Consider the following 27,684-nt stretch of genomic DNA (forward strand, 5'->3'; position numbering starts at 1 on the left):
AACAAATTCTTAATTTTTATAGAATGGTTTTGTAGGGAGCAGTTAAAAGTTTACACAGCTATATAGTGCAAATATATAATATTTTAAGTTACTTTTTTTATCATTAAAATTTTGATAATAATTAGAAAAAAATAAATATAGTTTTAAAGCATATAAAGAAAAATTAATATTAATTTTATAATAAATATATGATATAAACTATAATAATAATGATTTAATAAAAAAATATAGTAATGTTTCTTTCTATAGTAAGACAAATCATTAAGCTGGATTGAATTTGTATTCAAGTTTCAAGTTTCAAACCATCAATTTGATTAATTTTATTCTTCAACAAGGCTTGTAATGTGAAATGAAATTGAAATGATTATGAAATTTTTAAGAGTTGCATGGAAATCTGATTTATGGATGCAACATGCAGCTTTTATCAATAAATTCTCATGATTGTAATTGAATTTTTTAACATTAGGATGTAGTTTTTTTTAATTTTTATGTCATTTTTTTGTACACTTTTAATTACATTGATTGTATTTTAAAAGTGACTGTATTTCAGACTTTCTAAGCATGTTAGTCATACAAAACTTTATAAATGGAAAATTTATTGATGGAAAAAGTTTGATTGACAGCTTTGATCCATCAAATGGCAAAATCTATGCACAAGTTCCAGATAGCAACAAAGAAGAAGTAGATTTGGCAGTTTGTGCTGCTAAGGCTGCATTTCCTGGGTATACTTTTCCAAAGTTTTAAACTAGTTGAGATTTTGCACCATAAAAAATATCTTTTTTTTTCTGTTTTTTTTTTTATGAATTAATTTTTTCAATTCATTTTGTAACTTAGTTTAATTAAAGTAATTTAATTTTTTCATACAGTTGCTTAAAATGATCATAGTTATTTTTCTAAATAATCTTAGTTCATCTTATTCATGTTTCCTGATTGAATAATATAGATGGAAAGCTCTTAGCTCAGAAGCAAGATCTAAGATAATTCTTAAAGTGGCTGATATTATTGAAAGTAGAATAGATGAATTTGCAGTTGCAGAGTCAAAGGATCAAGGCAAACCAGTTTGGCTTGCTAAACAAGTTGACATTCCTCGTGTTGTGCACAATTTTCGTTTTTTTGGAACAGCCATTCTTCACACTTTAAATCAGTAAGTTTTAACATGCAAAAGTTTTCTTTTATACTTTACTGTTATATTTCGTAATACTATTATCAGTTTTAAACTATGACACGTTGCAAATTGAGTTCATCAACAATGCTGAAATCTTGAAAGAATCAGGCTCTGACTGGAGAAAGGAAAATTTGTATTTTTCATAAAAGAATATATTTCTAAAAGGATTCAAAATGATTAAGAATTATGGCCATTTAGGACAGGTTAACCAGCATTTTCTGCTTAAACTACCTTGCAATTTTTAAAAGTCATTTTTTAAGAACTATTAGAAGAAATCTTTGTGTTCTGGCTCAAGATTTACCTCTCATGTTTTGCATTTTTACAAACAGTATGATTTAACACCAGCTCTATAGATATCAATCTAATAGAGAGGAGGTCATCAAAATATCTGGAATCCATGTCATTTTTCTGAAATGATACAAAAGCTATTTCAAATATTTGGTCTCATCTTCGATTTTTACCCAAGAAGCTATATCTGCACAAATAAAGAAAAACTAAATTTTAACTTCTTATTAGTAATAACTCAGAAGTACGAAAAATATTTCATATTAGTAAAGTTTCAAACTTTTTTTAATTGTGAAGCTATTTTGACACTTTCATTATTGTTATGATCTAAGTGTGTTATTTCAAAAGATTTAAAAACTGCAATTCCTTAAGCACTATAAATTATTTTATTGTACTTAGGATAAAAATTTGAACTAATTTTACTTTTGATGCTTGTTATTCAACAAACAAAGGCAACATTAAATGTGAAACAAATTTTATCAAATGAATTTACAGTCAGCTTGGTTTTAAACCAAAATAGAGAACAAGTTTGCTTCAATTTTCTAAGAAAATGTTTATCCATTTTATTTTAAAAGGATAAAAGAACAAGACTTTTGATCTAAACTCTCTGATATATATATATATATATATATATATATATATATATATATATATATATATATATATATATATATATATATATATATATATATATATATATATATATATATATATATATATATATATATATATATATATATATATATATATATCAGAGAGTTTTAAAATGCATTTAAAATGCATAAATTTAAAATGCATTTTCTTTTCAGATCAACAGAACAGTCTGAGTTTGATGTTCTAAACTACACTGTTTGTGTACCATGTGGAGTTGTGGGTTTGATAACACCTTGGAATCTACCCTTGTATTTGCTTTCTTTTAAATTAGCTCCTGCTATTGCATCTGGTTGTTGTGTGGTTGCAAAGCCAAGTGAAATGACATCTGTCACTGCATGGATGTTGTGTAAAGTTTTGTGCGAAGCTGGTTAAAATATTTTTTATATAAAATAAAACTAAGAATAAGTGAAGCATTAATTGATCTGACAGTATTTACAGAGTATGGCAGTAACTTGCGGACTAATTTTTAGAAAGATTGTTTGACTTCAAATGCTTTTGTGTTTTGTATTTTGTTGATACCTAATATTATAGTTTTTACAACAAAGTGAACAGATAAGTTTCCTTTAAATAGTTTAAATATAGACACAAAAATTGTTCCTTAAGTGTTTATCTACTGGAGAAGTGATCAGAATATCAGGAGTGCTTAGAGTACAGTTTGTAACTGCTGTCAATCAAAAAATTAGCAAAAGTTTACAAAATAACTAAAGAAGTTTGTTTACATGAATCCTACCATGTCCATAGCCAAAATGTTTGAAGTTGATGAAAAGACTGTACAAAAAAGACTCCAAAGACACATGAGAAGATTAGTGTGTACCATACAAAGTATCCTCAGTCCATAATGATGCTAGTTGCTGTTGTTTCAAATGCCTGCCAAAAGTTTAGGACCCTTATGAAAAAAGTAATAAATGACAGCTAATGAATAAATAATAAGATATGAACATAAATGTATTAAAAGAAAATTGACTAATGTAATAACACAAAATAAAAATGGGTATTACAAGATTTAAATATTGATATTTCTAAACATATTTTTCATTAAAAAAAAAATTGAGATCATGGTTTTGTGGAGGCCAAATCATGTTCTTAAAAATATTTTCATTTGGTTTTTGTTTTAAATCCCCTCTGCACAGTTTATAGCTATGTTTGGGATCATAGTCATGCTGGAAAATAAATCTATCACAATTTGATCACAAACTAGATGGAAATGCTTTTTGCTCAAGACTTCTATTTATTACACCATCAATTTTAACTAAATCTCAAATTCCAGTCATGCTGGAAAAGAAATTTTGAGCACATTTGATCACAAACTAGATGGAAATGCATTATCAAGACTTCTATTTATTACACCATCACTTTTAACTAAATCTCAAACTTCAGAGTTTGAGAAACAGCCTTAAACCATGAAAGAGCCTGCACCATGTTTCACTATAGGTACCACACACTCTGGTGGCATTTTTGTGCTGCTTTGCCAAATATAAACTCTTTTTTTGAATCATTTATTTGAACTTCTACTAGCCACTCACTGTGAGTAAGGAGCCATTTTTTTTTTTTTAGTTTGATGTCAAAGTAATGGTTTTCAGACAGCAACTCAACTAAATGTCTTTACTTTAAAGAAGTCACTTGAAGACTGTAGTGGTGTTTAACTTTAAAATGATTTACTTGTGCATTAATTAAATAAGAGATGTGGTATTTAAGCTTGAAACAATAAAAATATTTAAAACTCACAATTAGTTTACGAAGTCAATAATAATAATTAAATAAGCAGCAATAAAGCAGAGATACCACATTGATAATTTCAGACATTTGAATATTTTGATATTTTAATAGACAATTGACCGAATTAATTCATATTAAAGATAAAAGAAAAGTGAAACAGAGGTTTACATCAGTTTTTTGAAAAAATAGGTGGTGTAATGGATCATTCTCTGATGGAAGTTATGTGTTCTAACAAGGTGAAGCTCCTAACCATGGGGTGAAAAAGACCCAACAGTTTTTAAAAGGCATTATGGCTGTTACATTTGGCCCGAATCCTTTAGCCTTCTTTGATCCCAGACTTGAATATGCTTTATTATTCAATTTGAAGAATTGTGGAGAGTAAGGTACTCATAAAAGCTCTAATGATGTCCTATGCACAAACACAAAATACAAGGCATTTTATATTGATCTTTTCTTTTATAAATATTACTCTGATGTAATTTGTTTTGGCATTTTTTTCTTGTAAAAAAAAAAGGTCAGTAAACTGCTGCCATGCCCTCTAGCTACTTTAATATGTTGGTTTGTCTAATGTATTTTCCCATTTACTAAAGGAGTTGTAAGCTAATTAATTTGTTTAGGATTACCTCCTGGGGTTGTAAATGTTGTATTCGGCTCTGGTAAAATCACAGGAGATGCAGTTCTTAACCATCCTGAAATAAAAACTCTATCATTTACTGGCTCTACTATAACAGGAAAATACATCATGGAAAAAAGTGCCTCTCTCATGAGAAAAGTTTCCTTGGAGGTTTGTAGAACCTTAAGAGTGCAAATCATTTACAGAAATATAAGGTGGTATTGTTAATGCAGAACTTTTAAGTCTTGTTTACTGTATGACAGATTTGTTTAGGCTTTACATTTTAGTGCAAGCATTATTTAATTTTTTTTTTTTTAATTATGCTTTTCTCCATACAAAAGCTGGGTGGAAAAAATGCTGCAGTAGTATTTGCTGATGCTGATTTAGATAAATGTTTATTAACATGTGTGAGGTAGAATTATTTTCTTACATGTTTTTCATATTGTCTTTGATATTAGCATTCCAATTTAACTTTTTAGCTTTATTTTTCTAGTCTTCTATTAGTGTTCTGCTATTTAACTATGCACCTTTTGTAAAGTAGAGACTTTCATATTTTCTTTTGCTGTACTTAATTATCATTACTTATGAAGGTCAGCTTTTACAAACCAAGGTGAAGTTTGCTTGTGCACCAGTCGGTTGTTTATTCATGAAGATATTTACAAAGTGTTTTGTGAGCGTTATGTTTCTTTGATAAGGTGATTTCTTAAAAAGTAACAATAATTTAATAAATATATCTGTAAAAGTTAGTAAATATGTAATAAGTAAATTGTCATAAAACCTAAAAGTTGTTTTGGTATAAAAGAAAAGTTTTGGCTTTTTTTTTTTGAATATATCTTTTTTTTAAAATTATTTCTCATTTGTATAGAATATGAATCCAAAAAATGAATGAAAATTATTGTAAAACAGGTTGTTTGAATGTCACTTTAGTGTTTATTGAATAACACTTTTCACTTTCATTTAAGTTTTGTTTATCCTTATTTATTGCTGATTTGCTGATTCAAAATAGGGAGCTTAAAGTTGGAAATCCAAATGATGCATTAACAAAAATTGGTGCTTTAGTGAGTAAGGAACATCTAGAAAAAGTATGTCTCTTATAAATGCATAATTAAATTTGAAATATGATAAACTAGCTGTGTATGTCTGTAATTTCTTATTTCATGGAATTTATGGATATAAATAGCTAGTTATTTTCCATAAGAATTATTCACCATAATATATAATATTTCTTTCTGGTGATTACAAATTAATTAATGCAGATTATTTTGGTTTAATTGTAATACAAACTATTTCTCTGTAATTCTGCTTTAAATGGTTCTTTTATTTTATTTATTTTTTTTTACTGGAGTGATAAGTTCTTTTGTGAAAAAAACTGAAATCAGGGATTTTGCATTATTGTAAAAAAGTTCAAGAATTGTAACTTTTAAGAAAGTTTCAAGAATTGTGCTTTCTTGTTTACATTCCACCTGCTGCTCTATAAACCAATCACAGGAAAATAGTTTTAATAATTTTAAGAGTAAAACATAAATTGTATTCCTAAAGATTAATAATATTTATTGTAGAATATTATTTATTTTGATGTAAATTTTTTATAAGCTTGTTTCATAAAAGAAAAAAATTTAAAAAGCTTATCATTGAATTGCAAGTTTTTATAAAGTTTATAAATTTATAGTTGAATATTTATAAACTGCAAAACAATTAAAAGAAAAAAGTGTAATGTTAAGATACTAAAATGATGTTTTTAATCCAAATGTTAAAGTTTTTAACCTTTAAAATCAATGATCATATTTTTCCTGATATATTAAACCATTTTAGGTAAAGTCTTACATTAGATATGCTATAGAAGATGGTGGAACAATCTTATGTGGAGAAACAGTTGATAAATTGGATTTGCCAGAAGAAATTAAACATGTAGTTTCTTTTTTTTTTTTTTGTCATTTTATAATTTCATATACAAACTTGTATAAGTACAAGACAGCGACAGACTGGACAGCAACAACCAATAAACTTGTAAGATACTAAAAATGCAGAATGATTTCTTAATTTGTAAAGTGCTGTACTTCAAAAAAACTGTCCCTTTGGTTCTTCTTGTTGATTGATTTTGGAGGAAGGGAAGCACAGTGTCACGAAATGACTTTTAATTCGAACCTCTTGTCCCAAGAAAACCCTTTGGAGGTTTGAGAGTACACATGTGTAGAATAACACTAGAGTTGGTTTTGAAATCTTTCATCATCGTCCGAGAAAGAAAAATCAGTTTAAAGTTTTTAATTTTATTGCTCAGAATAAAAATTTTACAAAAAAATAATTTCTTTAAAAAAATCTTGTTCTCTATTATAACATATAAATTTCTTCAACATATAATATGTTTGCAACTCTAAACAAAGCAAAACCAAAAAAAATACATACAAACTATTCTTGAAAGACAAACAGTTTTCTACTTTCAGCTTTGAAATTCAAGCTGTGAAAAACATTAATCATTCTAGATACTTATACAAAATTATTCTACTCAATTGATTAAGAAGCAAGCCTTTATTAAACTCTTACATAGCATATGTAATTAATAACTGTAAATGTCTCTTCCACAAATAGAAATCAAAATAAATGTTTACTGTTATACTCAATCAAACAGTTTCGAAGATTCCTGGGATAATCCCGATGGATGGCTGGCCTCTTGAAATGTTGCCAATGAAGACTGAAGTTGTGGTGAAGTGACTCTGTGGCTTGTTTAGAAAAGATGCCCAGAGAGTGGTTGTGGCAATCAATAAACTGTGTCACATGGAAGAAAACAGCATGTGCTTTGGGGGTAACACTTGTGTTTGGAAGGTTGAGATAGGAAGCTTTAAACTCTTCAATAAGCTCACAGTAGTTCTGTTGGAGTGTATTCCCAAAGCAGGCATGAACAACAGCATCAAATTTTCTGAGGGTTTCAATAAATGGAAATGCCAAAAAGCAAGCATGCTTCTCTGCAAGTTGTTGAAGTGAGTCAACATTTCTCAAAAGCTTTCTACACTTATTGCCAGCAAATTGTCCTCCATGAAAAGGTTGTTGTTGAATGTTGATCATCTTTGGCCACTCATCTGCATTTTGCCAAACCTGACAGAGGTTCTTAAAGAGGTGGTTCACAACACCAATAAGAAGGTGAAGTTCCATAGGAGGAATAAAATCTAGGACAAGAGTATCATCAGAAAGTCTTATTATTGGCTGGTGAACAACATTTTGAAAGTCCCTTGCCTTTTTTGTTTGGGCACCGGCTGCTTGGAAGCCTTCAAAATCAGAACGAATGGAGCCAAATGTTCGAAGCTCACCACTGTGATGAAGATTCTTTGACTCAATGTCACACCAGGTGCAAGGGTGTGCACTAGAGTGAGATTGCAAGCCACAAATTATGTTAGCAAGCTTCATGTCGCATGACAACACAAAAGACATTCTCTCTAAACACAGTTTATCCAGGATTTGTTTGACATTGTCATAGTTTTCAGAGACATTTTCTGCAATGGCCACCAAAAGTTGACGCTTCACTCCTGAGTCTTTGAAATTTTTAAAGAGAGGTTTCTTTGATGGAGGAGAAGTATCTGGTGTTTCTAAGCTCATAATACCAAAAGAAACTTTCACGAACCCGCCTCCACTATCTATCCCCACCTTAATAAGCTGGTCTGACTGAGGGCCTCTGACTTCAGCAACAGTGTTTCTTAATGACTCCATTTCATTGCAGTACACCAATAAATATTTAGACTCTTGGCTAGTACTTTTGGATGTATCAGTAATTTCTGAGGTGACAAAGAGGTCAGAAAGTTGCTTTCCAAGAGATTCAAACTTTTCTCTGAAATTTTTCTCCACAACACACTGTGGAACTACTTTGTTTAGAGTTGAAGCAAGCATATTCATTCCTCTATTTGAAAGACCAATCTGGTTTTGAACTTGTACTAGATGTTGTGCAGTCAAGGTGGGTTTAGATGAAGGAAATAATTCTCTTTGTCGTGATGGACCTGCAAAAAATCACAGAAAGTTACCATTGTATCATTTCTGAAATTCATAGTGTATATTTTATTGCTATGCCCTTTGACAAAAGTTTTTTTTGTTTAAAAAGTACAGTTTTTACCTGGAGTTACTGGAAAGGGTCTTCCTACTCCATGATTGAGATGGACAGTGCCATGGGGGGAAGGAACTTTGTTGGCAATTACAGAAACAGCCACTCTTTCTGCTGCTTTTTTGTCCTTTTCTGCAACTTCGAGTAAGTTCTGTCGTAACATTGCTTTAGTACAGACATGAGGGATGCCTCTTCCTATCAATGAAAAGCATGCTGAACATCTTTTCTCAACAAATGGCTGTTCTATAAGCTGACTGGCAGTGTTTGTTGCTCCACTTATCTGAGGGCTTCTGAATTTTGCTTTTCCCACACTACAAATCAAGCAATCACATGCTGATTCTCTTGTTGCAGGACGGATCTTTATGTTTTGATAGTCTGGCAAGGAAGGAAGTTGGACATCTCTCCCTTCACCTTTTCTTCTGAGACTTACTCGACAGTTTTCACAGATTCCAATTGGTACTCTTTGGTCTTCAAAGTTGATTCTTTGGCCCAAAATTTCTTGACTGCGTTTAATCATAAAATCAGTCAGCTGCCTGTTAGCTTTGTTCATACAGAGAAAACAGACAGTTTTCCTGTTGTCTTCATGAGTTTTTGCTTGGTTAGGCATTTTGAAAAATGATGCACACCTTGTTTTTTTAAAACGGTTTCTAAACTGTTTGCAGGTTTTTCCCGGAATTTTTTAGTTAATTATTTTTTTGCTAAAATATTTTGTATGTACTATTTGTAAAACAAATAACCAAAATAGACAGTTTTTTTGAGAAAGAAAAAAAAACTCTTAGTTTATTGACCTTATTAAATAAGCATAAAATTAGAAACTTTAAACTGATTTTTCTTTCTCGGACAATGATGAAAGATTTCAAAACCAACTCTAGTGTAATTCTACACATGTGTACTCTCAAACCTCCAAAGGGTTTTCTCGGGACAAGAGGTTCGAATTAATAGTCATTTCGTGACACAGTGGAAGGTGGGTTTTCATTCTGGGTAATTGAAAGTCAATACATTGCAATTATTATTTGAAAACTGTCTGTAAAGTAAATAGGTATGCTAAAACCAGAGTGGTTGAGATAGATGAAACATGAGAAAGAAAGTTAATGTTACTTTTAAATTGATATTTAGGGATATTATGTCCAACCAACAGTTTTAATAAACTTACCAGATATGTCAAGGTGCATGCAAGAAGAAATATTTGGTGAGATAAATTTTTGTAATTAATTTCACTTAAATTCTCTTGAAAACAATCATAATATATGCAATAAATGCCTTAATAGGAGTGTAGAAATGTTTAGGAATTATAATTTGATTTCAGTTTTTGTTAAATATTAATCGTTTGTAAAAATTAAAGTACTACAAAAAAGTTGTCTAAAGATAGGCTTTTGGGTGTTCCTAACATAGTTTCTAAATGTATCACAAAAAATTTCTTTCTCTAAAGCAGAAATTAATTTTGATAATCCAAAATTATCTGCTGAACATGAAGAATCTTTATTAAAGAAATTTCTATCAAAACAGCTTATGATCCAATTAACCTTTCACTACTTTCTAAAAAGCAACAAAGTTTTGAGTTATGCTAGTACATTTTTTTTAAAACTGCAAGAACTGTAAAACGATCAATGTTTGTCTCACCAAAAAGAATGATAAAAAGAGGAATAGATTGAATAAAGTTACAAGGCAAAAACTGCCAGTTCTAATTGCTTCAAGTTTTTAGAAACATCTTCAAAAAAATTCTATTTCTAAAATACTAAGCATTCAGCAATCAACAAATCTCTCAAATAAGGAAATGAAAAAAATTTTTCTTTGAAAAAATGTTAATACAAAAATGCAGTGGAGTCTTTATGTTATTTTCAAGAAAAGTTTATGGAAGCAGGGAAACTGTTAGAAACATTTTCAATCATTCAAACAAAGACTTGTAAAAAAGTAAAAAAGGCTGTTAAAAGTAATAAAGTATTTTGTGTTTGTGCATTTGTGTGTTTCCTCTATAATTTTTAAGAAGCTTCACTTGGCAAATTGCTGAAATCAAGATGAGCATAATTAGAGTATACTTGGTTTAATTTTGCAAAAGTTTCATCAAGAGATCAAGTTTGTTTTTACTGGTGGTCTAAAGTTTGTAATCCTTATTGTATATCATCATGTAGTTAATGTCAAAAATTAAAAACAAACTTTAGACCACCTTGACAAAATTCCCTTTTGTTTGACTCTTGAAGAAAAGTCAAACAGAAAGGATCTGAAAGTTTTCAAAACTGCTTTTCAACAAATTACTTTTCATCCCCACTTCTTTTTTGCGAGGCAAACTAAGCAAAAGTTCAAAATGTCATCTCACTCCAGAGCTTTTGCTAAGGATAGTAAATCATCTATACTACACTATTTCTATTTATTCTAAAGCTCTATACATGGGTACACTTTTCATATATATATATATATATATATATATATATATATATATATATATATATATATATATATATATATATATATATATATATATATATATATATATATATATATATATATATATATATATATTTTAATTAAAATGTAAATTTTAGGTTTTTTTTGCGTAAAATATTATATGCAGATTATTTGCATTTCAGATTCTAACTTGCTCTTTAATTTTGTAAGTTTTAATGTTCATTTGAAATTGTAGATATCATCCATTATTTATGAATTGATTGCACTTTAATGTTTGTTTTTAAAAATAGGTCCTGTTGTTTGCATTTCATCATTTTCAACTGAAGATGAGGTAAATGAGATTTATTTTTAAGATTTTGCACTGATAATATTTTTAATGTTATTTATTGACTCAATATAATAAAATTAAAAATATTATCACTGTACAATAATGTTATTTATTGAATGTGCAACTGCAAGTGAATTTAAAATTTTATTTTTGCAACTAATAGGGCACAAACTAATCAGATCATTCTTAGTTTGCAATGTAAATGCACGAAATGCCTCCTAAAATGTTTGTCTCACCTATTTGCTGAAAGCAAATTAAATCATAATAAAAAAACTAAAAGAATTAGTGATGCGAATTATCTACTTAAAAAGATTTAACATTTCTGAGGAAATTTTTTTTGAACATGTAAGTCACTCCATAGTTTTTACTTCAACATTAAGTTTTATTTAGTAATTGGTTTCAATAAAAAGCAAGAAGAATAATTACATCTAAGATGTAGTTTGCTGTTAAAACCATTTTATTGTTTATTGGTGCTTTATCAAAAGGTTGCACAGAAATTAAATATCCTTGCTCCCATAGAAATCATCTGAACTTTCTTAAATCTGAAAAGATTACATATTCTGATAAAACATTTTCTTTAAAGGACACAGAACAACTTTGTTTCAATTTTTTTTTTTTTTTTTTATTTATTTGAAGAACCTTAATATTTATATTGGACTTATAAATATTAAGGTTCTTCAAATAAAAGATGTTTTTATCATAAAAAAGTAAAAAAGTAATTTTTTTTATCATAAGATAAAATAAGTTGTTGTCTTGGATAAGCAAATACTATTATCTTGAACATATAAATGCATTTTAATTTATAATGAAAAAAAAAACAAAAAAACAAAAAGGTAAACCAATAAAGCTGGAAATCTGTATGTAGAGTCGTTTAAAGGTAAATTTAGTTGCTGACCTATGTATGTCACTAAATACATTTGAAATTTAGTGTTTGTTAACCTTGAGCTGTGTAGATATGTAAGCAATTAGTGCTAGTAAAATATCATCAAATTTTCTTTTAAAAATCGTTGTTTCATTCTTTTGTATCAAGAATCTTCTTTTTTAGGATTTTTCAAATTAAAACTCCTTTTCCATTAAAATGATAATTCTGAGAATTATTTCATACAACATGAATTAGATTTCAATTTTTGTTTTATTCCTAAATAACTAAAGCTGATATTCTTGACCATTATATTCTGTGTGCCACAACGTGTTGATAAGCTTTGTTATGCTTTTTTTTAAATGACAAGAAAACTAGGAGTATTTAAGTCTAATTTTAAGTGGAGTTGGTTACTTTTCTAAAAGGTAGTGAAGCGAGCCAATAATGTACCATATGGTTTATCAGCATGTATTTGGAGTAAAAATGCATCAACTTTACAAAGGGTTTCTGGGAAACTTGACGTAAGTTGTTTTTTCTAGCTCAAACAAAAGAGTTATTACTCTTATTTCTTCCTCTTGTGAAAGTCTCACTCAAACAAAGAGTTATCGCTTCTATTTCTTCCTCTTGTGAAAGTTGGCCTATAAACACTGGTGTATCTTTTATCTGTACTTTTTTTTTTCACAAGTATTGATTATAACTTTTGTTTTTTTCTTTTTCATGTTTAAGGTAGGAACAGTTTGGTGCAATTGTTGGATGGTTCGGGATTTACGGATGCCGTTTGGTGGCATGAAAATGTCTGGCTTAGGAAGGGAAGGTCAAGATTACTCGTTTGATTTCTTTACTGAGAAGAAAACTATCTGCTTGCAGTTTTAGCTGAGTAGACTTGACTTGATTGTATGATTTTTCATCAAATTAAATTCTTTTGACTAACAAATTTCTTGTAAGATATATTTTTGTACATGATTTATATGGATTTATATATTTTCTTAAAAACAACTTATCTTGTCTTATTAGCCAGATTATCTTTATCTTATTCACTTATTGTTATGTGAAAGATGATGTCTCTTCATAGAAGAAATATTATTTTAAAAATTTAAGAGATTTTTTATATGGTACTTTTTACCTTAAAATTTTGCGTAAGTTATAAAGTCTATATTCTTTGCATGCTTTTTGTTCTTTGAAACTTATTCAATGATATATATATATAAATAATGTAATTGTAGTGCAAATATCAGATGCTTTAAAAATGAGGTCCATTTCACTTGTACGTAAAGTTGAGGTTGATTTTAAAGGAACAGTTTTTCAAAATGCTGTAGCCTTGGTGGATGTTGACAATGATGGGCATAATGAGCTGTGTGTTTGTAATACAAATGGTGATTTGCATGTCTACAAAGGTATTCAAAGAGACTTTCAAAAAACATAAATAAAATTTAATTATGCTTTCTTTTTACTCAATTGTTTTACTGAGTTTTTTTATGTCAAGGATGTATTTTGCGTCATCTTTATCTTTTTTTAAAAAAATATAACATGTTGAACTTGTCATTTACAATCAATTGATGCGATGAATTAATGACAAATTACTGTTATGTAAAAAAACAAACCCATTAGATAAAAAATCATACCAAATAACTTTAGCAGTAAGTTAACTAATTAAACTCATAAGTGCTCTATTCCCTCTTCTAATATCTTGTCATTAGCCATTGTATGTGGACCAATTAGTGGTTTGCAATCTAGTTTAAAACCGTGATATCATTTGCTCATACATAGTGGCTGCAAAATTATAATTTTATGAAATATGAATTTCAAGGTGTTCAACCAACACAAGTATGGAAAGCAACAGGTCTTGGTTCAGTTATGGTTTTGTGTGGTGGTCACTTGCGAGACTCAGATGAGGTTGTGCTATTAACCTTAGATAGAGAAGGCAGATGTCACATGTTTGATGCACCTACTGCACAAAATAAGACAGGAAAAGAGGTTTATACATAATTATTCCTTTGTAATCCGCAAGATAAAATAGGATAAAATTTTATAGGATAAAAATATTTTGTGCCTAAGTTTGATGTTAAGAATGTTTTGGACCTTCATAAAGATTAAAATATTTACTAAAAAAGTTCATTTTTAAATTTAGTATTTTTTTTGGATAAATTGTTTGATAAAATTGAAAATTTCCACTATTTTTAAAATTTTAACTCTTTTAACTAGAATTTTGGTTTAATACTTCAAATCTACTTTCATCAGTGAAAATTTCTTGCTTTCACCTTTTCATAGACCAAGCAATACTCTCCTTACAGCACCTTAATACATAAACTTGTAGCCGTCATCATCCGTTTTCTAACGGTTGCATAATTTTCACCAGTTTTTTTCTTAGTTAAATTATTCCAAATTAAAATATTTCTTGTTGTATTCAAAGAAGCACGTTTTTCACGGTTTTCTTTCAAGACTTAAGTTCTCGATGTTCTTGGATTGTCTCTTGAAGAAATATTAGACTGGTAATTTACATTAGGCTAATGTAAGTAAATAATAGACTGTTCTCACGCTCAAAGGTTTTTGTTAACCTTCCAAATGCCGGAAAGACGTTGAATACCACTTGTTGTTTTAAATATCTTTAAAGTATTTCTGACCCAATTCTCGCAAATTGATAATCTACTTTCTATTTCTCTGTTGCTGATACTGAAGCCATCCTTCCGTACCTTTCATCTGCCATTTTGTTACTTCGTTTAACATAATTTAGGAAATCAATGCCAATTCATAGTCACTGACAAGTTTCAATCAAATTAGAAGTTTATAAATTCAATAACATAGGGAAGAAACTAAATGCTTAAAATGTATATAATTTAGTATCCCTTACCAAAAGATTCGTTCGAGTTATCCACTGACTTACGATTACTTAGTGAAGGAAAAGTCGCAAGTAACGCAAAAGTTGCTATTGTTGAAGATATAGATGACGATGGGGTTGCCGAGTTGATTGTTGGTACAACAGATCGATTTGTGCGTATATATAAATGGAGTATTGAAAATGGTGAGCTTATTTTACTCTTTTTTCTAAAGTTTTCGCCAGTTCTTTCTGAACAGTGAAGAAATTTTGCTGTTAAGAAACTACTGGCAATCATAGTAAGCAAAGTGACAGAGACTCAAACACAGATTCGAGATCAACAATAACTTAAGCACGCCTGCGTTTTCTAAAAAAAAAGTTATTTCAAGTGAAATGGATTTAGGGTAAAAGATTTGTTTTTTGCGGTATTTCTGCTTTTAAAAACTTTGAGAAAGTATATCTTTTGAGTCATACTCTTTTCAAATGAATCATGCACTAAAATGCGCGGTAAAGAAACTGTTATAAAAGCTACTACTCCATTTTACTTGCACCGGTCTTACTAAAAAACGAAGCTATCTAACAAATCTGTTTTTGGCGGTACGAAATCTCCTTTGCGATAAAAAAATTTTTTGGGGGTATTTTAAAAAATGGTTATTGTAAAATTTTTATGAGAAAAATGACAATAAATTTAAGAAACATCAAGATTAAATAGCTTTTATTGCATTTTAGCTTGTAAGAATGGAAAAAAAATTTAATCTAGTTTCTCAAAATATTCAAAGACTTACTAAAAACTTAAAATACATATTATTGAATATTTTACAAAATACATTTTATTTAATATTAGCTGGTCTTCCACGCTTCTTTTAAGCAAGAGGCTCAGATGAATTTTGTTTTCGCTTTTTCCATCTCTGCTCTTGTATTATTTTTCGTTCTTCACGAATCTTTTTCTTTTCTTCTTTTTCCTTTTCATTATTTTCCTTTCTTCGTCCTCTTTTTCATACATATCCTAAATTTCGTCACTCATAAAATTTCCATAATTTATTTACTTGTATTTTTTTTGGGGAGAGAAGAAAATCGCGGTAAAAAAAAACAGATAACTACAAAAAAGCACGGATACAAACGCCACGTACTTTTTTTTTTTTTTTACCATAATTTTCTTCTGTCTCTGGTCATCTTATAGATAATATCCATACAGTATAAAAAAAAACACGATAATCTTCAGTCATTGCAAATTTCGTTCATCAAAATTTAATTATAGTTAAATAAAATGTTTAATTTTTGTTTGAAATGATTTTATTGACATTTTTACACGTTTCGCGAGTCAGAACATGTCAATTACTCTAAAGCATTTTTTTTTCATAAAAAAATGAATACCGCAAAAAGTATATTTTTTACTCTAATCCAGCGTAAATAGTTTTTAAATCCTAAATCGGGCTTTAAAAAACATCGCCATTTGGTTTTTCCGTTAGTAAAAAACAAGTTCTAAACTTTTACATCAATGCTGAGATCAGTAAAAGGTTTCTGAGGTTTATTAAAAAAAAGAACTCATTTAATAAAAGCGAATGTTTTTGATGCGGCAAATTTATATTCACACAAAAGTTGTTATTTTTGAAAAATAAGTTTAACGGATTTAATCGAATATCAATTCTGCGCAAAATAAATTATCTTAAAAAAATATCTTAAAGGGTTGAAGCAAACTTATATAAGATATGTGAGGTATGGTAACTTTTTTTCCTTGCATCTTATAACCTTACATGTCTAAATATTTTAAATTCGATGTTTTTAATGACTGATATAGAAGTTTATACTTTCTTCGTTATTATTTGATATTCATGGTAAAACAAAACGCCGATGCGTAGACTATAATATCTTTCTTGCAATCAAATCATTAGCAAATCTATTTTCCGTCAATCAGAACCCTCGACGCCCTTAGGTGCATCATTTAAAGACTCATTTAGTGATAAGGAAGAAAGAACGCGGTCAGTCAGCATTTCTATCAAGGAGCCCAGAGAAGCAATCACAATTCCATCACCTATTCCAACTGCTAAGCAATTGAATCAGGAGGTGAAATGCTTTGTTCTTCCTGCTCAAATTCCTCGAGCTCGTCAAACTTCAGTTGGACATTTCGTTATCATGAAAGAGTTTTCATTGTTTGCTCAAGTTGGTTCTATTGCTGTTTGCAGAATGGATGGGTTAAACCAGGTTTGTAATTCAACTTATTTTTTTTGCTGATTTTAAGCCTACCTTCCCAATAAATTTTGCAGTTCATTGTACTTTATCTTGAAGTTAATTTAAATATTGCACCTCAGACTTTACTTAATGATTACGTCTTCGCTATCATGTTTTTTTTTTTTCTTGCTGATGTCTTCGCCAGTTTGATATTATAGATCACAGCGTCTGTTTTATACTTGATATAATTGTCCTTCATAGGTGATTGCGTCACAACCAAATGGCGGCTACTGTATTCTAGGCGCATTTAATGGACAAAATGAGTTTGCTGATTCACCAGTACGTAACATAGTGTTTCAAAAAAAAGAAAAAAGGCATTTTAAATTCCTTTTTTTTTTTCTTTCTTTCTTAAAAAAAAAAATTGTTTAAAAATCTTAATGTTAACGATTTTTATAAGATTTTGAGATTTGACTTCACAGTATGTGAGTCAAAATAAATTGGATCAAAAGCATTAAACGCAACAAATTATTGGCAGACAAGAAGGATTACATCTAAAGTCATTCCAAGTGTTAGTTATTGTTAAATTACGAGAAACGTTGAAGAAAACCCGTTAAAAAACGAATTTCTTCAAGTAACTCTAGTAGTATTTTATTTCAGAAAGACATTGGTGCAAATGTAATTGTTAGGAAAGCAGAAACAAACTCAGAAGATTAATTGGTGTAAGGAGAGAATTGCTTGACCTAAGCGCAATATTTTGTCTTGAAATTACCTTCGAAGTAATAAACAGGACAAGCAATATTCCCTAAAACCTAAAAAGTATTGCAATCGGATTGAAGTACCAAACGTTGGTATTTAGGGCTGTTTTAGTTTTAATGGTGTAGATTTATGCAATATTTATTCATGTCAAACTAACAAACGCAACTACATAAAGTTAAAGAACTGCATGATCCCATCAGTAGTCGTGCTGATTGATCGAAGCGAATGGTCGTAGTTAGAAGGACAGCGCTTCTGCTGACACATCTCGCACAATCAGAGTATGGGTTTGAGAAAATAAAACAACTTTAATGTCCTATCACGCTCAATAATAGGATTTGAATCCAAACGAACTTATTTGGGGTAGGATGGACAAAGAGTTGGGTTTTTGCGTAGATGACTTGAAACAGAGCAAGAAACCATTTGGAAAAGAGTGTCTGCCAAAAGCTTTGCAACAATCTAGTAAATTATGTATAAAAAAGATTTATAGCTCGTAAAAAAAATTATGGGTGGAGTGGGTGCTATTTTAATAACTTGTTATACAGTTTATTCTCGATACGCATCTTGGGTTGTCGTAATTTTTTATTACTTTATTATTATTATTATTTTTTTGTTAGTAAATATTTATGATAAAGTCACGCTTATCTTTTGGAGTTTTTTTTATTTACTTTTAACTAAGTTTATTTTTGTTAAAATATTTGCAACTACGTTTCAGGATTCTCCAGGTAATGTCGAAACCTGTTCGTCGGCAAAACAAGAGTCTTTTCCAACGTTTTATCCCATTAAACCAAAATCATCTCAACTTAATCATACGGGTACAGAAATAATTGGAGGTATAAAACGTCAAGGGAATAAAAGTGGAGTATTAGCTATGTGCACTGAAGATGGCTATTTTGCTATACTTGACAACTCAGTTCACTGCAATAAACACACAGCAAAAACGAGATCGCAACACCAGTGGTTAGCCATGTCTAAAGTTGATGTAACCAGAAATGGAGATGAAGAGGTCGTTTTATGTGCTGCAAACGGAATTACCTACGTCATTGATAAATTACGAGATATTGTTAGCTTCGAATTCAGCGAAAACGTTGCTGCTTTTTGTGCTGGAAATTATGCTACCGATTCTAATGTATCGACCCCGTGTTTTTGTTACGTAACATTTAGTGGGCGCATTTTTTTATACTATGATGTGCATATTGACACGATGAAAGTAAAATGCGTCCATGAAGCCCTAATAAATAGGATTCAGCAAAAACCTGAACTAAAGTATCTGTTAGACGAGCTCAGATTACCTAACGGAGAAATAGATCATAATAAAGTTCAAAATTTAGTAAAAAATTTATGGTCGGAAAAGACTTAAAGTTTAAGTCGAGTTTTATTGAAATTATCAAAAAATTTCCTTATCTTATGTTGTTGTTGTTTTTTTTAACCTGGCTGCATCCGATACTTCTGGTTTGCGAAGAAGCATTTTATCCTAATGCAGTTTTATATTCGTTATTGCTACTATGTAACGTTTTCAAGAGCAACATCTTACAAAAACACATTTAAGAACAGTTTGAAATTCTTGCCTAAATTTAAAAAACTAGATTCATAGTCAAAGTTATAGTCAAATTTATAAACAAATATTTAATCATTGTTTAAAGTTATGCTCGTTTTAGAACGACAAAAAGTGAATCTAAACTTTGAGTTATTGAGGCAGGGCAAAATGAGACACTCAAAAAAACATGTCAGTCAAACAATGAACATCTTTTTGTTAAGTTATGTTTTACAGGATATTCACAGTTTAAAAGCAGCAAAATATGGAAATATATTATATGTTATTATTAAAATTTTTACCTAATCCAGTCATGAATCCCTAATTAAAATAAAGCATTACAGAAAAGAAAGACAAAATTTATAAAGAAAATATCACATAAATCGCACACAAATTTACTCTTTAATCGGAAGTAATCTTCGTGAACATTCTTGTTAATATTGGAAAAAATTAGACCTGACCCCTTAGAAAAGGCCCCCCCAAAAAAAATGATTTCACCTCAGAAACCCAGTGAAAAAAGTTGTTTTTTACATTTTTGGAGGAAATGCATCGTAATCAAAAAAAGAATTTCTGGGAATTTATAAAGAGCATGTTCCTATGCACAAATCAGTAAACCTGTTGTGTTCTCTATGACAAGTGGAAAAAGAGGAATAACAGCATTATTGTGATGACTATGGGTGCAGCTGGTTTTTAGCTACCCCAACCTTAGTTTTTAAGAATTAGATTGTTCGGCTTTAAAAAGTATTGAGCTAACGAAGATTGCTGCTGATTTGAGATTTGTGATTTGTACCAGTTATCAAATAAACAGTAATCAAAAACCTCATAGTACTATCGCCAAAGCAAAGACTCAACTACGAGATTGAACTTCTTGAGGATATCAACCACTGCGATAGTCTGGAAAGCACACTAGTTTTCTGTTTGTTGTTGAAGTAGGTTCAGATTTTTCAAGACGCTGGGCCAGATAATTGACCTCCACTATATAATAGGGTTTAAGAGCAACACCTAAATGTTTCAGGCATTCTTCAAGATGAGGCCAAGTGCTCTTAAGAAACCTCAAAAGTGGTTCACAACTCCAAGCAAAAGATAAAGCTCAATGGCTTGAAAAACGTTAAGCTCTAGAGATTCATGTGAATGAAAGAGAATTGGCTCATGAATCACCACCAAATCAAACAATGGCTTTCTGTGGTAATTTCAAAGAGCCGAAAATACGAGGTGAACCACGGAGATAAAGATTTTGCGAGTCAATATTACACCAAGTGCATGGCTGTTTGTTCGAATGTGACGTGACTGAAGTCCACAGATATTGTTTGCAACCTTCATGTCACTGAGGATTACTAAAGAAACTTTACCTGCTTAAGTCAGCATCAGGAGGATTTTAATGTTGTGATAGGTCTCAAGTAGCTCCTCACAAATGGCAACAATCAGTTGTGCTAGAAGCCCAGAATCATTTGAGAACTATGTCTGAAAAATTTTTTTCGATGGTGGAGAGGCCTTATTAGATGAAGACTCAGAGGCCATGACTCCAATCCAGACCTTGAGAAAGCCTCCACCCCCATCAATACTAAGCTTAATGATATAGTCATTGGTGTATTATCTTTGTTGAATGATTGTTGAAATGATGTCCCTCAAATCAGTGCAATAAACAACATTTTTCTAATAACTGTTTGTCCAACACATTGGAAGTCAATCTTACTAACTGTAAAGCTTAATTGTCCCTTCGGGAGATGCTGATGAGCTTGCAATGACTTCAAATGCTATTTGGTCTTTTTTTGCCACTTAAAGCAAATTTTTATGAAAGACACCGTTTGTGCAGTTGTGTGGAATCCCTTTTCCAATCAATGAAAAGCAGGAGCATCATCTTTTTTCCACAACTGGCGAGTTTTTGGGACTAATTCCTGGCTGGGTTTGCAACAATTGAATTAATAACTTTCCACTAACTCTTCCGATAGTGCAAAGCAGGCACTGATACATGGGTGATGTTCCTGTCAGTGCACCATGTAGGAAGATTTTGTCAAAGTCATATAGAGGTGGCAGATTGACTTTTCCCCTTTGCTGACATCTGAAGAGAAGATTGCAACATGTATTACAACTGCCTGATGGAACCCATGTATCATCGAAATCTAATGGCTTCTGGAGGAGGTGTTGGGCTCTCTCCTTGAGCATGTTAGTCAGAATTGCTTAAAAACATAGACAGCTCAAAGATGTCTATGTTTTTAAGGAATTTATTGCAACAACTGCCATCCAAAACATGTTACCCTGCAGATGTTTATCTAAGACTGATATTGGTTAAAAAAATATAACCCAAACCTTTTGTGTTTAAACAAATTTTAAAATTTCTGTTGATGTTTTTTCTACAACACCTAGCAGTATATGTAGACAAAGAATATTTAAATAGTTCTAGCATTTTGTGCACTTTTTTGCTTTTTTTAATTTTGTACCATCAACCACCTATTGGTTGTACAATCTTCTCAAAGATTAGATAGCACAATGGTCAGCTTTTTGAAAATTAGGAGATGAGGCCATGCAAAACGAACAATAGCACTTTAATATTAAAGTTTGCTTTCCCACCGTTTGAAGCAAACCCTTTAGATCCTTAGATACTTTTTAATCTAAGGTAGAAATATCCAACTTATCCGAAATTATCCGTAGATTATGGAATTATTCGTTCAATGAAGGCAAAAAGTCCATTATAATAGTTTTGTGTAACAAATTTTTGAAACTTTTGTCACACTAGCTCATTTTCTTTGGGATTTTATTACTGTCGATTTCCGGTTTTAGGATGATTGAAAGAGTTACTTTAAGGAATCCCTGCCCTCCATCTACACCTATTTTGATATCAACATTATTTGTTTCTTAATTTCCGTGATGAAGCACGGTTGCAACAAGTTCTTCAATGTCATGATTAAACACGATTTGAGTATCTTTTCCACCAACTATACATAAATAAAAAATGAAAAAGAATGATAGATTTCTCTCCAGTTATTTAAAATTGTTGCAGGTAACATATTAATTAGCTATTCGTTTTTATTTACTTCTAAAAGCAATTGGAAATTTCCCTTAAATGATTTTAGTCAGCTCGTTGTTCTCAATCAGTTTAATACTGAAACCAGATTCCACACTTTTCCATCCTACCCCTCATCCTCTCAGAAATTGTGCAACTTTAATCATATTGCGATCACCTTGTTATCATTACTAAATTATTACAAAAATAGGCTTTAAACTGATAAAAAAAAATTATCGAAAAAAACATTTTTTTAAGCAAAAAAGCTTACAGATTTTCTTTAACGTAACTCACCGTATACCACTTTAGTATATGTTCTTTAAGTGTTTACAAATTTGTATTTCCTTTCTCTCATCTCTTTTAAGCTTCTTATATAGCTCTTTCTCCAATGTGGTGTCTTTTGTTGTTTTTGGTAAAATGATCAGCAGTAATATCATATTGATACTCCAAAGTCTCTGGTAACGTTTTTCTATTTCTTTGATGTCGTAGTGAAACCAGACAGCTAACCTTTTAGTTTATACCACAATTTTTGTCGACAGTCCTATGTATAACTGACTTTATAGTTGATGATCATAGTGAGAGGGCAAATATTGTTTAGTCTTTGGGGAAATGTGTTTGGTTGTATTAGAGTCTTTAGGTGTTTATCTTTGAGTTGTTTGGTTGACCTCAAGTGTGTGTGGATGCAAGTGGTTGTGTATGGTTCGTGTAAAGATAGAATTCTAGACTTCTCACACTTACAAATTCTAGACCTACGTAAAGCTTAACAACGAAATCTTAATACAAATGACGACGATATAATAATTGCTCAATCGAAATAAAAATGATATTGATGCTTACAAATGGTCCTCCTTGTTTTAATTATCAAATACTCTCAAATATTAAACTCAAGTAAATTCTTTAAACATTTACAATTAAAGATAATTATTCACAATTATATAAAAGTATATTCTTACCACCTTTGGAATTCATGACGGGAGTGTGTGCTTATATTTGAACTATTTTCATTTTAAAACTATTTTCAAATTTGTCTTCTCTTTTCTCTTAAAAATGTCCCTTTACTTAGTTTTTTAATTTCTTCTTTCAAAAACTCTTTCTCTCCTTCAAAAAACATTCTCTTCAAAAATCTCAAAAAAGAAGATGCTCCAGCTTTTCTGAACCGTTCTATTTTCAATGTGTCCAAAGATATTTCTTGAATCAGGCGGTCTTAGAGCATAGACAACAGATTTTATTTTCAAGTTCGTTTAGTGTTTTTGTTTCGAATTCTGAGTAATGGTTCTCTAAAACAGGTTTTACCAGTTATATTTTGATTGACGTTTATGTTTGATCGCGACTTGTTTATAAAAGTCACAAAATAGTTACAGAACTGTCACGAACCTTACTAATTCAGCAAATATCATTTTATCGGTGGAAACCACTGATCTCTATAATAACTGGATAGCGCATCTCTAATATCAAAATTGACGCCAAAATCGCCATATTGGAAAGCCCCAGAACGCTGAAATCTGATATGTGTATTTAAAGCGATAAGCCGAAAAACAGAACTTGAGGCTTACGGGAATTAAATTTTTGGGGCTTTCCAAAATGGCGACTTTGGCGTCAAAAAATTAGAAGCTTTGCTCGGAGTTGCGCTATCCAGTTATTATAGAGATCAGTGGTGGAAACACAATCGAGTTTCTGGTCGTTAATGTAAAAACACTTTTAAAACTTTAATGGTGTGGCTGGTTTATTTTTCATGCAACTGTACATGTACCCACCTGGTGTTTCGGGTGTCTCGCATTTTTCCGTTACGTTTAACTCAAGTAAAACTTAAAAATAATGTTTATTAATTCTTTCGTTTTCCTTTCACTATCCACTTTTGTTATGCCTTTTATAGCTATTTTGTAATTTTTAAAAGGAGTTTTTTATTTTATATACAAATATAATATAAAAAAGTAAATCAAATTGTAAAAGCTAAGTATCAAGTTAAGTAAAAATATAAAAATTTATTATTAAAATAACCCAAACTTTTATATTATGTTTAGTAAAATTAAATTATAACAAATATAATGAAACTATATAAAAATTATATCTTTAAAAGTGATGCATCATGAAAACATTTTTTAAAAACATTTAACATTTTTGCAAAAAGTTTGTGTCCATTCATTTTTTTTCAATCTTGGACACTGCATATGCAGTGTGAGCAGTATAACAGGTTACAGCGGTGGCCAAAAATTAAAGACCACTCTTTTTTTTTTCAAAATTTATTTTTAACCTTAGTATAATTTTATTTTGGAAAAAAGTATCAAAATAAGAAAAACATTTTTAGAAAGAATTTTTATTGTATTTTATATTTATTATAAAAGAATTTCTAATTTTTTTACAAAATAATGTTAAAAAATTAAAAAACTGACTAGTAAAAAATATAAATGGAAAAAAAAATTGGAGAAAAATTTAAGACCAGTTTCAAAAATATTTCAAAAAGCAATAAAAAAATAATTTAGAAACGTGTTGTTCCTCCATTTGTTTTCAAGCACTCTTGTACTCGTTCTGTCATTGAATTCATTAAAGTTTTGATTACTTCATTAGGCACATTTTTCAAATGATGAGAGATAGAAGACTTCAAATCTTCCAAATTGTAAAGTTGTTCTTTACCAAGCTTATGATCAAGCCACGACCATAAATTCTCTATTGGATTCAAGTCTGGACTATTGACAGGCCATGGAAGCACTTGAATTTTATTAGAATTGAACCAATCGCTAACAACATGCGCTTTATGACACGACGCATTATCTTGCTGGAAAATAAATCCATCTTGCAACTGCCATAAATCAATGCTAGGAATAAGCGAGTTTTCCAAAATTTCGATGTACCTTTCTTTGTTGAGTCTACCATCGAATAAATGAAAAACGCCAACTCCACAGGCACTCATACAGGCCCAAATGCCTATTGAACCACTGCCTTGTTTTGTTCGTTTCAAAATGCATGATTCATCGAACCGTTCGCTTGGAAGTCTACGCAACATTACGCGACCTTTTCTGTTGTCTACCTCAACGTTCATTTCATCACTAAAGACCACACGACTCCACTGATCTGTTGACCAATTTTTATGTAGTTTGCACCGCTCTTTCCTGGCAAATTTTTGTTTTTTATTTAAGTATGGTTTTTTTGCAGCAGCACGCCATAAATAATTTAAATTGTGGAGGACCCTTCGCACAGTTCTAGGGCTTGCTTTCAGACCATTTGACAGTGTCCATTTCGTAGACAAGTCTGCAGATGATGCTTGTCTGTTTTCTTTCATTAATCACACTAAGGAGCGAACATCACGGTCATTTTAAATTTTATTGCGTCCAGTCCTATGACGATCATTAATTGACCGGGTCTCTTTGTATCGTTGAATTATGTTAATAATGCAAGAGTGAGACCTTCCGAGCTTTTCTGCTATTTGTCTGATGCTATAGCCTTCTTCTTTTAATACAAGAGCCGCGTATCTGTCTTTTTCTTCGATCTTTGCACGCATTTTTGCAATATTTTTATATCCTTATTGCAATTCAAAAAATAAATGTTTATTTAATATCGAAACTCAGGTTTCGACATTTTATTTTACAGCCAACGTAATAAGCAATTAAGACAGTTAAAAAAAATAATGGATTATTATTTTTAATAAGTGCAAATTAAAGATTTGAAAGTGGTCGTTAAATTTTGTCCAACTTATCTAAAGAAGATTTATAAGTACTCATCAGTTTTTTAATAAGTTAAACGCTATTTAGTTAGAATTAGATTAAAAAAATTATACCACTTTAATCCGTATGTTTTAATTAACAAGATTAAAAAAAAAAATTTAATATGTCAATTAGAATCTTCTTAATTTTAATTTAAAGATTAAGAAACCAACTAAAAAATTAGTGGTCTTTAATTTTTGACCACCGCTGTATAAATGCTAGAAAAATAATTATCGTCTGAATTACTTTTAGTTCTCTCTATTGGTACCACAAATTAAAAGCTGTTTTATCTTATTTTGATTGTTGCCTAAGGTCCATCCACACCCTTGTAGCAAATAATAATGTGTGTAACCCAAGGTTTTTCTTGATCACAAAGTTTTAATTCAAAACATGCCAGGTACAATTTTTTAACAAACTTTTATACCTGACTATCCTGTATATACCTGAAAAGTTGTTTGCGAAAAATACCTTCCATCTGGATATCCAACAGATACCAAATTTAGCCAAAATATTTTTTTAAATGTATTAAAGCAAGTATACTGATGAGTCTCTTATAACGCATTAGATGAGCTCTATTACAATTAGGAAGAAAAATACAACATAGAAGCTATTATAAGAGCATTCGGAACATTAAGACAAGATCTCCATTATTTCACTCTTAACAAAATAAACTTACGAATCACACGAAACTTTTAATTTGAATTTTTTCGAAGTTTGAAAATAAAATGCAAAAAGAGTTTATGCTTTTATTTGAGAAAGTTCAAGTCAAATTATCACTTTCTTACCACGCTTGCTCAGTTTTTGCGAAAGCAGTAAATAAAACAGACTCAGTTTTTCTTTTTAAAGTAAATTACGATTGTGTATGTAAGATAAATTTATTTGTGAACCTTAAATCTCCTCTTACATTTCTAATTGGTCATTAGCGAAAGTTATTGTGTCGCAAAAAAAAAAAAAAAAAAAAAATTTAAACTGCTTGTTTACTATAATTTACGGCGCGAAACTTAGAGATTTTAAGAACTTCGAAAAACTTCTTTTCTTCAAGAAACAACTTTCTTCTAGAAATTCAACCATAAGTTTTTCAGATTTATAAAATTCTTAGCCAACGGGGGTATACTTTAAAATTGCATGTACCTGGGTGTAAGGGTCTCTTTTCAACGCACGTGGTGAATGTTATTGACCAAGGGTTTTTTAAAGAATTCGTTAAAATTGTAAACTCCTGCAGAATATTCATTATGAAGTTATATAACTTAAAGCAGTAAAAAGTGACAACCTAAGAATAGATTTTGTTAATTTTAACGTTAGTTAAACCTGAAAACTGGGAATCTTTGCTAAACAGCTGTATTCTTCTCTTCAAATTAAAATTTTTCTTATTTCATTGTTAACCCTTTCATGCGCTGGGTTTTTTTATAACAACAAATTAAACTAAGCTTCCCCAATTCAAATGATGCATTCTAACCGATTAAAAACAATATCATCTTATAAATGTGAATTGAAAAAGGCTGTAGAAAAAGTCTACTTTAACATTTCATAGTACCACTGTCATTTTGTAGATGATTTTTTATGGGTTGTATTAGTTATGGAAAAATAATTGGTGCATGAAAGGGTTAACA

General features: G+C 30.2%; 4 protein-coding genes across 8 annotated transcripts; 2 read left to right on the forward strand and 2 right to left on the reverse strand.

Moving 5' to 3' along the window:
* Positions 1 to 510: 510 nt before the first annotated feature.
* On the forward strand, positions 511 to 13,199 carry LOC145188960 (2-aminomuconic semialdehyde dehydrogenase-like). 2 transcript variants are annotated; one of them, XM_090086893.1, is made up of 12 exons: positions 511 to 722; positions 944 to 1,144; positions 2,260 to 2,471; positions 4,438 to 4,604; positions 4,775 to 4,845; positions 5,024 to 5,128; positions 5,440 to 5,515; positions 6,246 to 6,341; positions 9,634 to 9,706; positions 11,211 to 11,251; positions 12,533 to 12,628; positions 12,834 to 13,199. In XM_090086893.1, the coding sequence occupies exons 1-12, from the start codon at positions 562 to 564 to the stop codon at positions 12,978 to 12,980; spliced, it is 1,446 nt and encodes a 481-aa protein (XP_089943019.1). In that variant the 5' UTR covers positions 511 to 561; the 3' UTR covers positions 12,981 to 13,199. The 2 variants fall into 2 exon arrangements, with proteins under 2 accessions (XP_089943019.1, XP_089943020.1); XM_090086894.1 differs by lacking the exons at positions 511 to 722; positions 944 to 1,144; positions 2,260 to 2,471 and adding an exon at positions 2,517 to 4,203.
* LOC149888218 (uncharacterized) lies at positions 6,925 to 8,372 on the reverse strand. The gene has a single exon (XM_090086898.1). The coding sequence runs from the start codon at positions 8,313 to 8,315 to the stop codon at positions 7,023 to 7,025; it is 1,293 nt and encodes a 430-aa protein (XP_089943024.1). The 5' UTR covers positions 8,316 to 8,372; the 3' UTR covers positions 6,925 to 7,022.
* Positions 8,469 to 9,144, reverse strand: LOC145195225 (uncharacterized). Its single transcript, XM_080073031.2, has one exon. The coding sequence runs from the start codon at positions 9,122 to 9,124 to the stop codon at positions 8,510 to 8,512; it is 615 nt and encodes a 204-aa protein (XP_079929157.2). The 5' UTR covers positions 9,125 to 9,144; the 3' UTR covers positions 8,469 to 8,509.
* On the forward strand, positions 12,866 to 19,249 carry LOC145188971 (KICSTOR complex protein ITFG2-like). 4 transcript variants are annotated; one of them, XM_090086884.1, is made up of 7 exons: positions 12,866 to 13,001; positions 13,331 to 13,501; positions 13,915 to 14,081; positions 14,946 to 15,126; positions 16,835 to 17,121; positions 17,350 to 17,427; positions 18,557 to 19,249. In XM_090086884.1, the coding sequence occupies exons 2-7, from the start codon at positions 13,354 to 13,356 to the stop codon at positions 19,199 to 19,201; spliced, it is 1,506 nt and encodes a 501-aa protein (XP_089943010.1). In that variant the 5' UTR covers positions 12,866 to 13,001; positions 13,331 to 13,353; the 3' UTR covers positions 19,202 to 19,249. The 4 variants fall into 4 exon arrangements, with proteins under 4 accessions (XP_089943010.1, XP_089943012.1, XP_089943011.1 ...); XM_090086885.1 differs by lacking the exon at positions 12,866 to 13,001 and having other exon boundaries at positions 13,315 to 13,501; XM_090086886.1 differs by lacking the exons at positions 14,946 to 15,126; positions 16,835 to 17,121; positions 17,350 to 17,427.
* The last annotated feature ends 8,435 nt before the right edge of the window (positions 19,250 to 27,684 follow it).

This window comes from Hydra viridissima, unplaced genomic scaffold (assembly GCF_058129835.1).
Source record: "Hydra viridissima isolate aposymbiotic clone 2 unplaced genomic scaffold, HvirCarnegie_v1 scaffold_5, whole genome shotgun sequence".
NCBI lineage: Eukaryota > Metazoa > Cnidaria > Hydrozoa > Anthoathecata > Hydridae > Hydra > Hydra viridissima.

Bases quoted from the DNA above. Each gene is read 5' to 3' on its own strand.
- LOC145188960 (XM_090086893.1), top strand. From the start codon at position 562: ATGTTAGTCATACAAAACTTTATAAATGGAAAATTTATTGATGGAAAA. The intron at 1,145-2,259 runs GTAAGTTTTAAC...TTTTCTTTTCAG, and splicing joins ATTCTTCACACTTTAAATCA to ATCAACAGAACAGTCTGAGT. The intron at 4,605-4,774 runs GTTTGTAGAACC...TCCATACAAAAG, and splicing joins TGAGAAAAGTTTCCTTGGAG to CTGGGTGGAAAAAATGCTGC.
- LOC149888218 (XM_090086898.1), bottom strand. From the start codon at position 8,315: ATGAATATGCTTGCTTCAACTCTAAACAAAGTAGTTCCACAGTGTGTT.
- LOC145195225 (XM_080073031.2), bottom strand. From the start codon at position 9,124: ATGCCTAACCAAGCAAAAACTCATGAAGACAACAGGAAAACTGTCTGT.
- LOC145188971 (XM_090086884.1), top strand. From the start codon at position 13,354: ATGAGGTCCATTTCACTTGTACGTAAAGTTGAGGTTGATTTTAAAGGA. The intron at 15,127-16,834 runs GTGAGCTTATTT...TCCGTCAATCAG, and splicing joins TAAATGGAGTATTGAAAATG to AACCCTCGACGCCCTTAGGT. The intron at 17,428-18,556 runs GTACGTAACATA...ACTACGTTTCAG, and splicing joins ATGAGTTTGCTGATTCACCA to GATTCTCCAGGTAATGTCGA.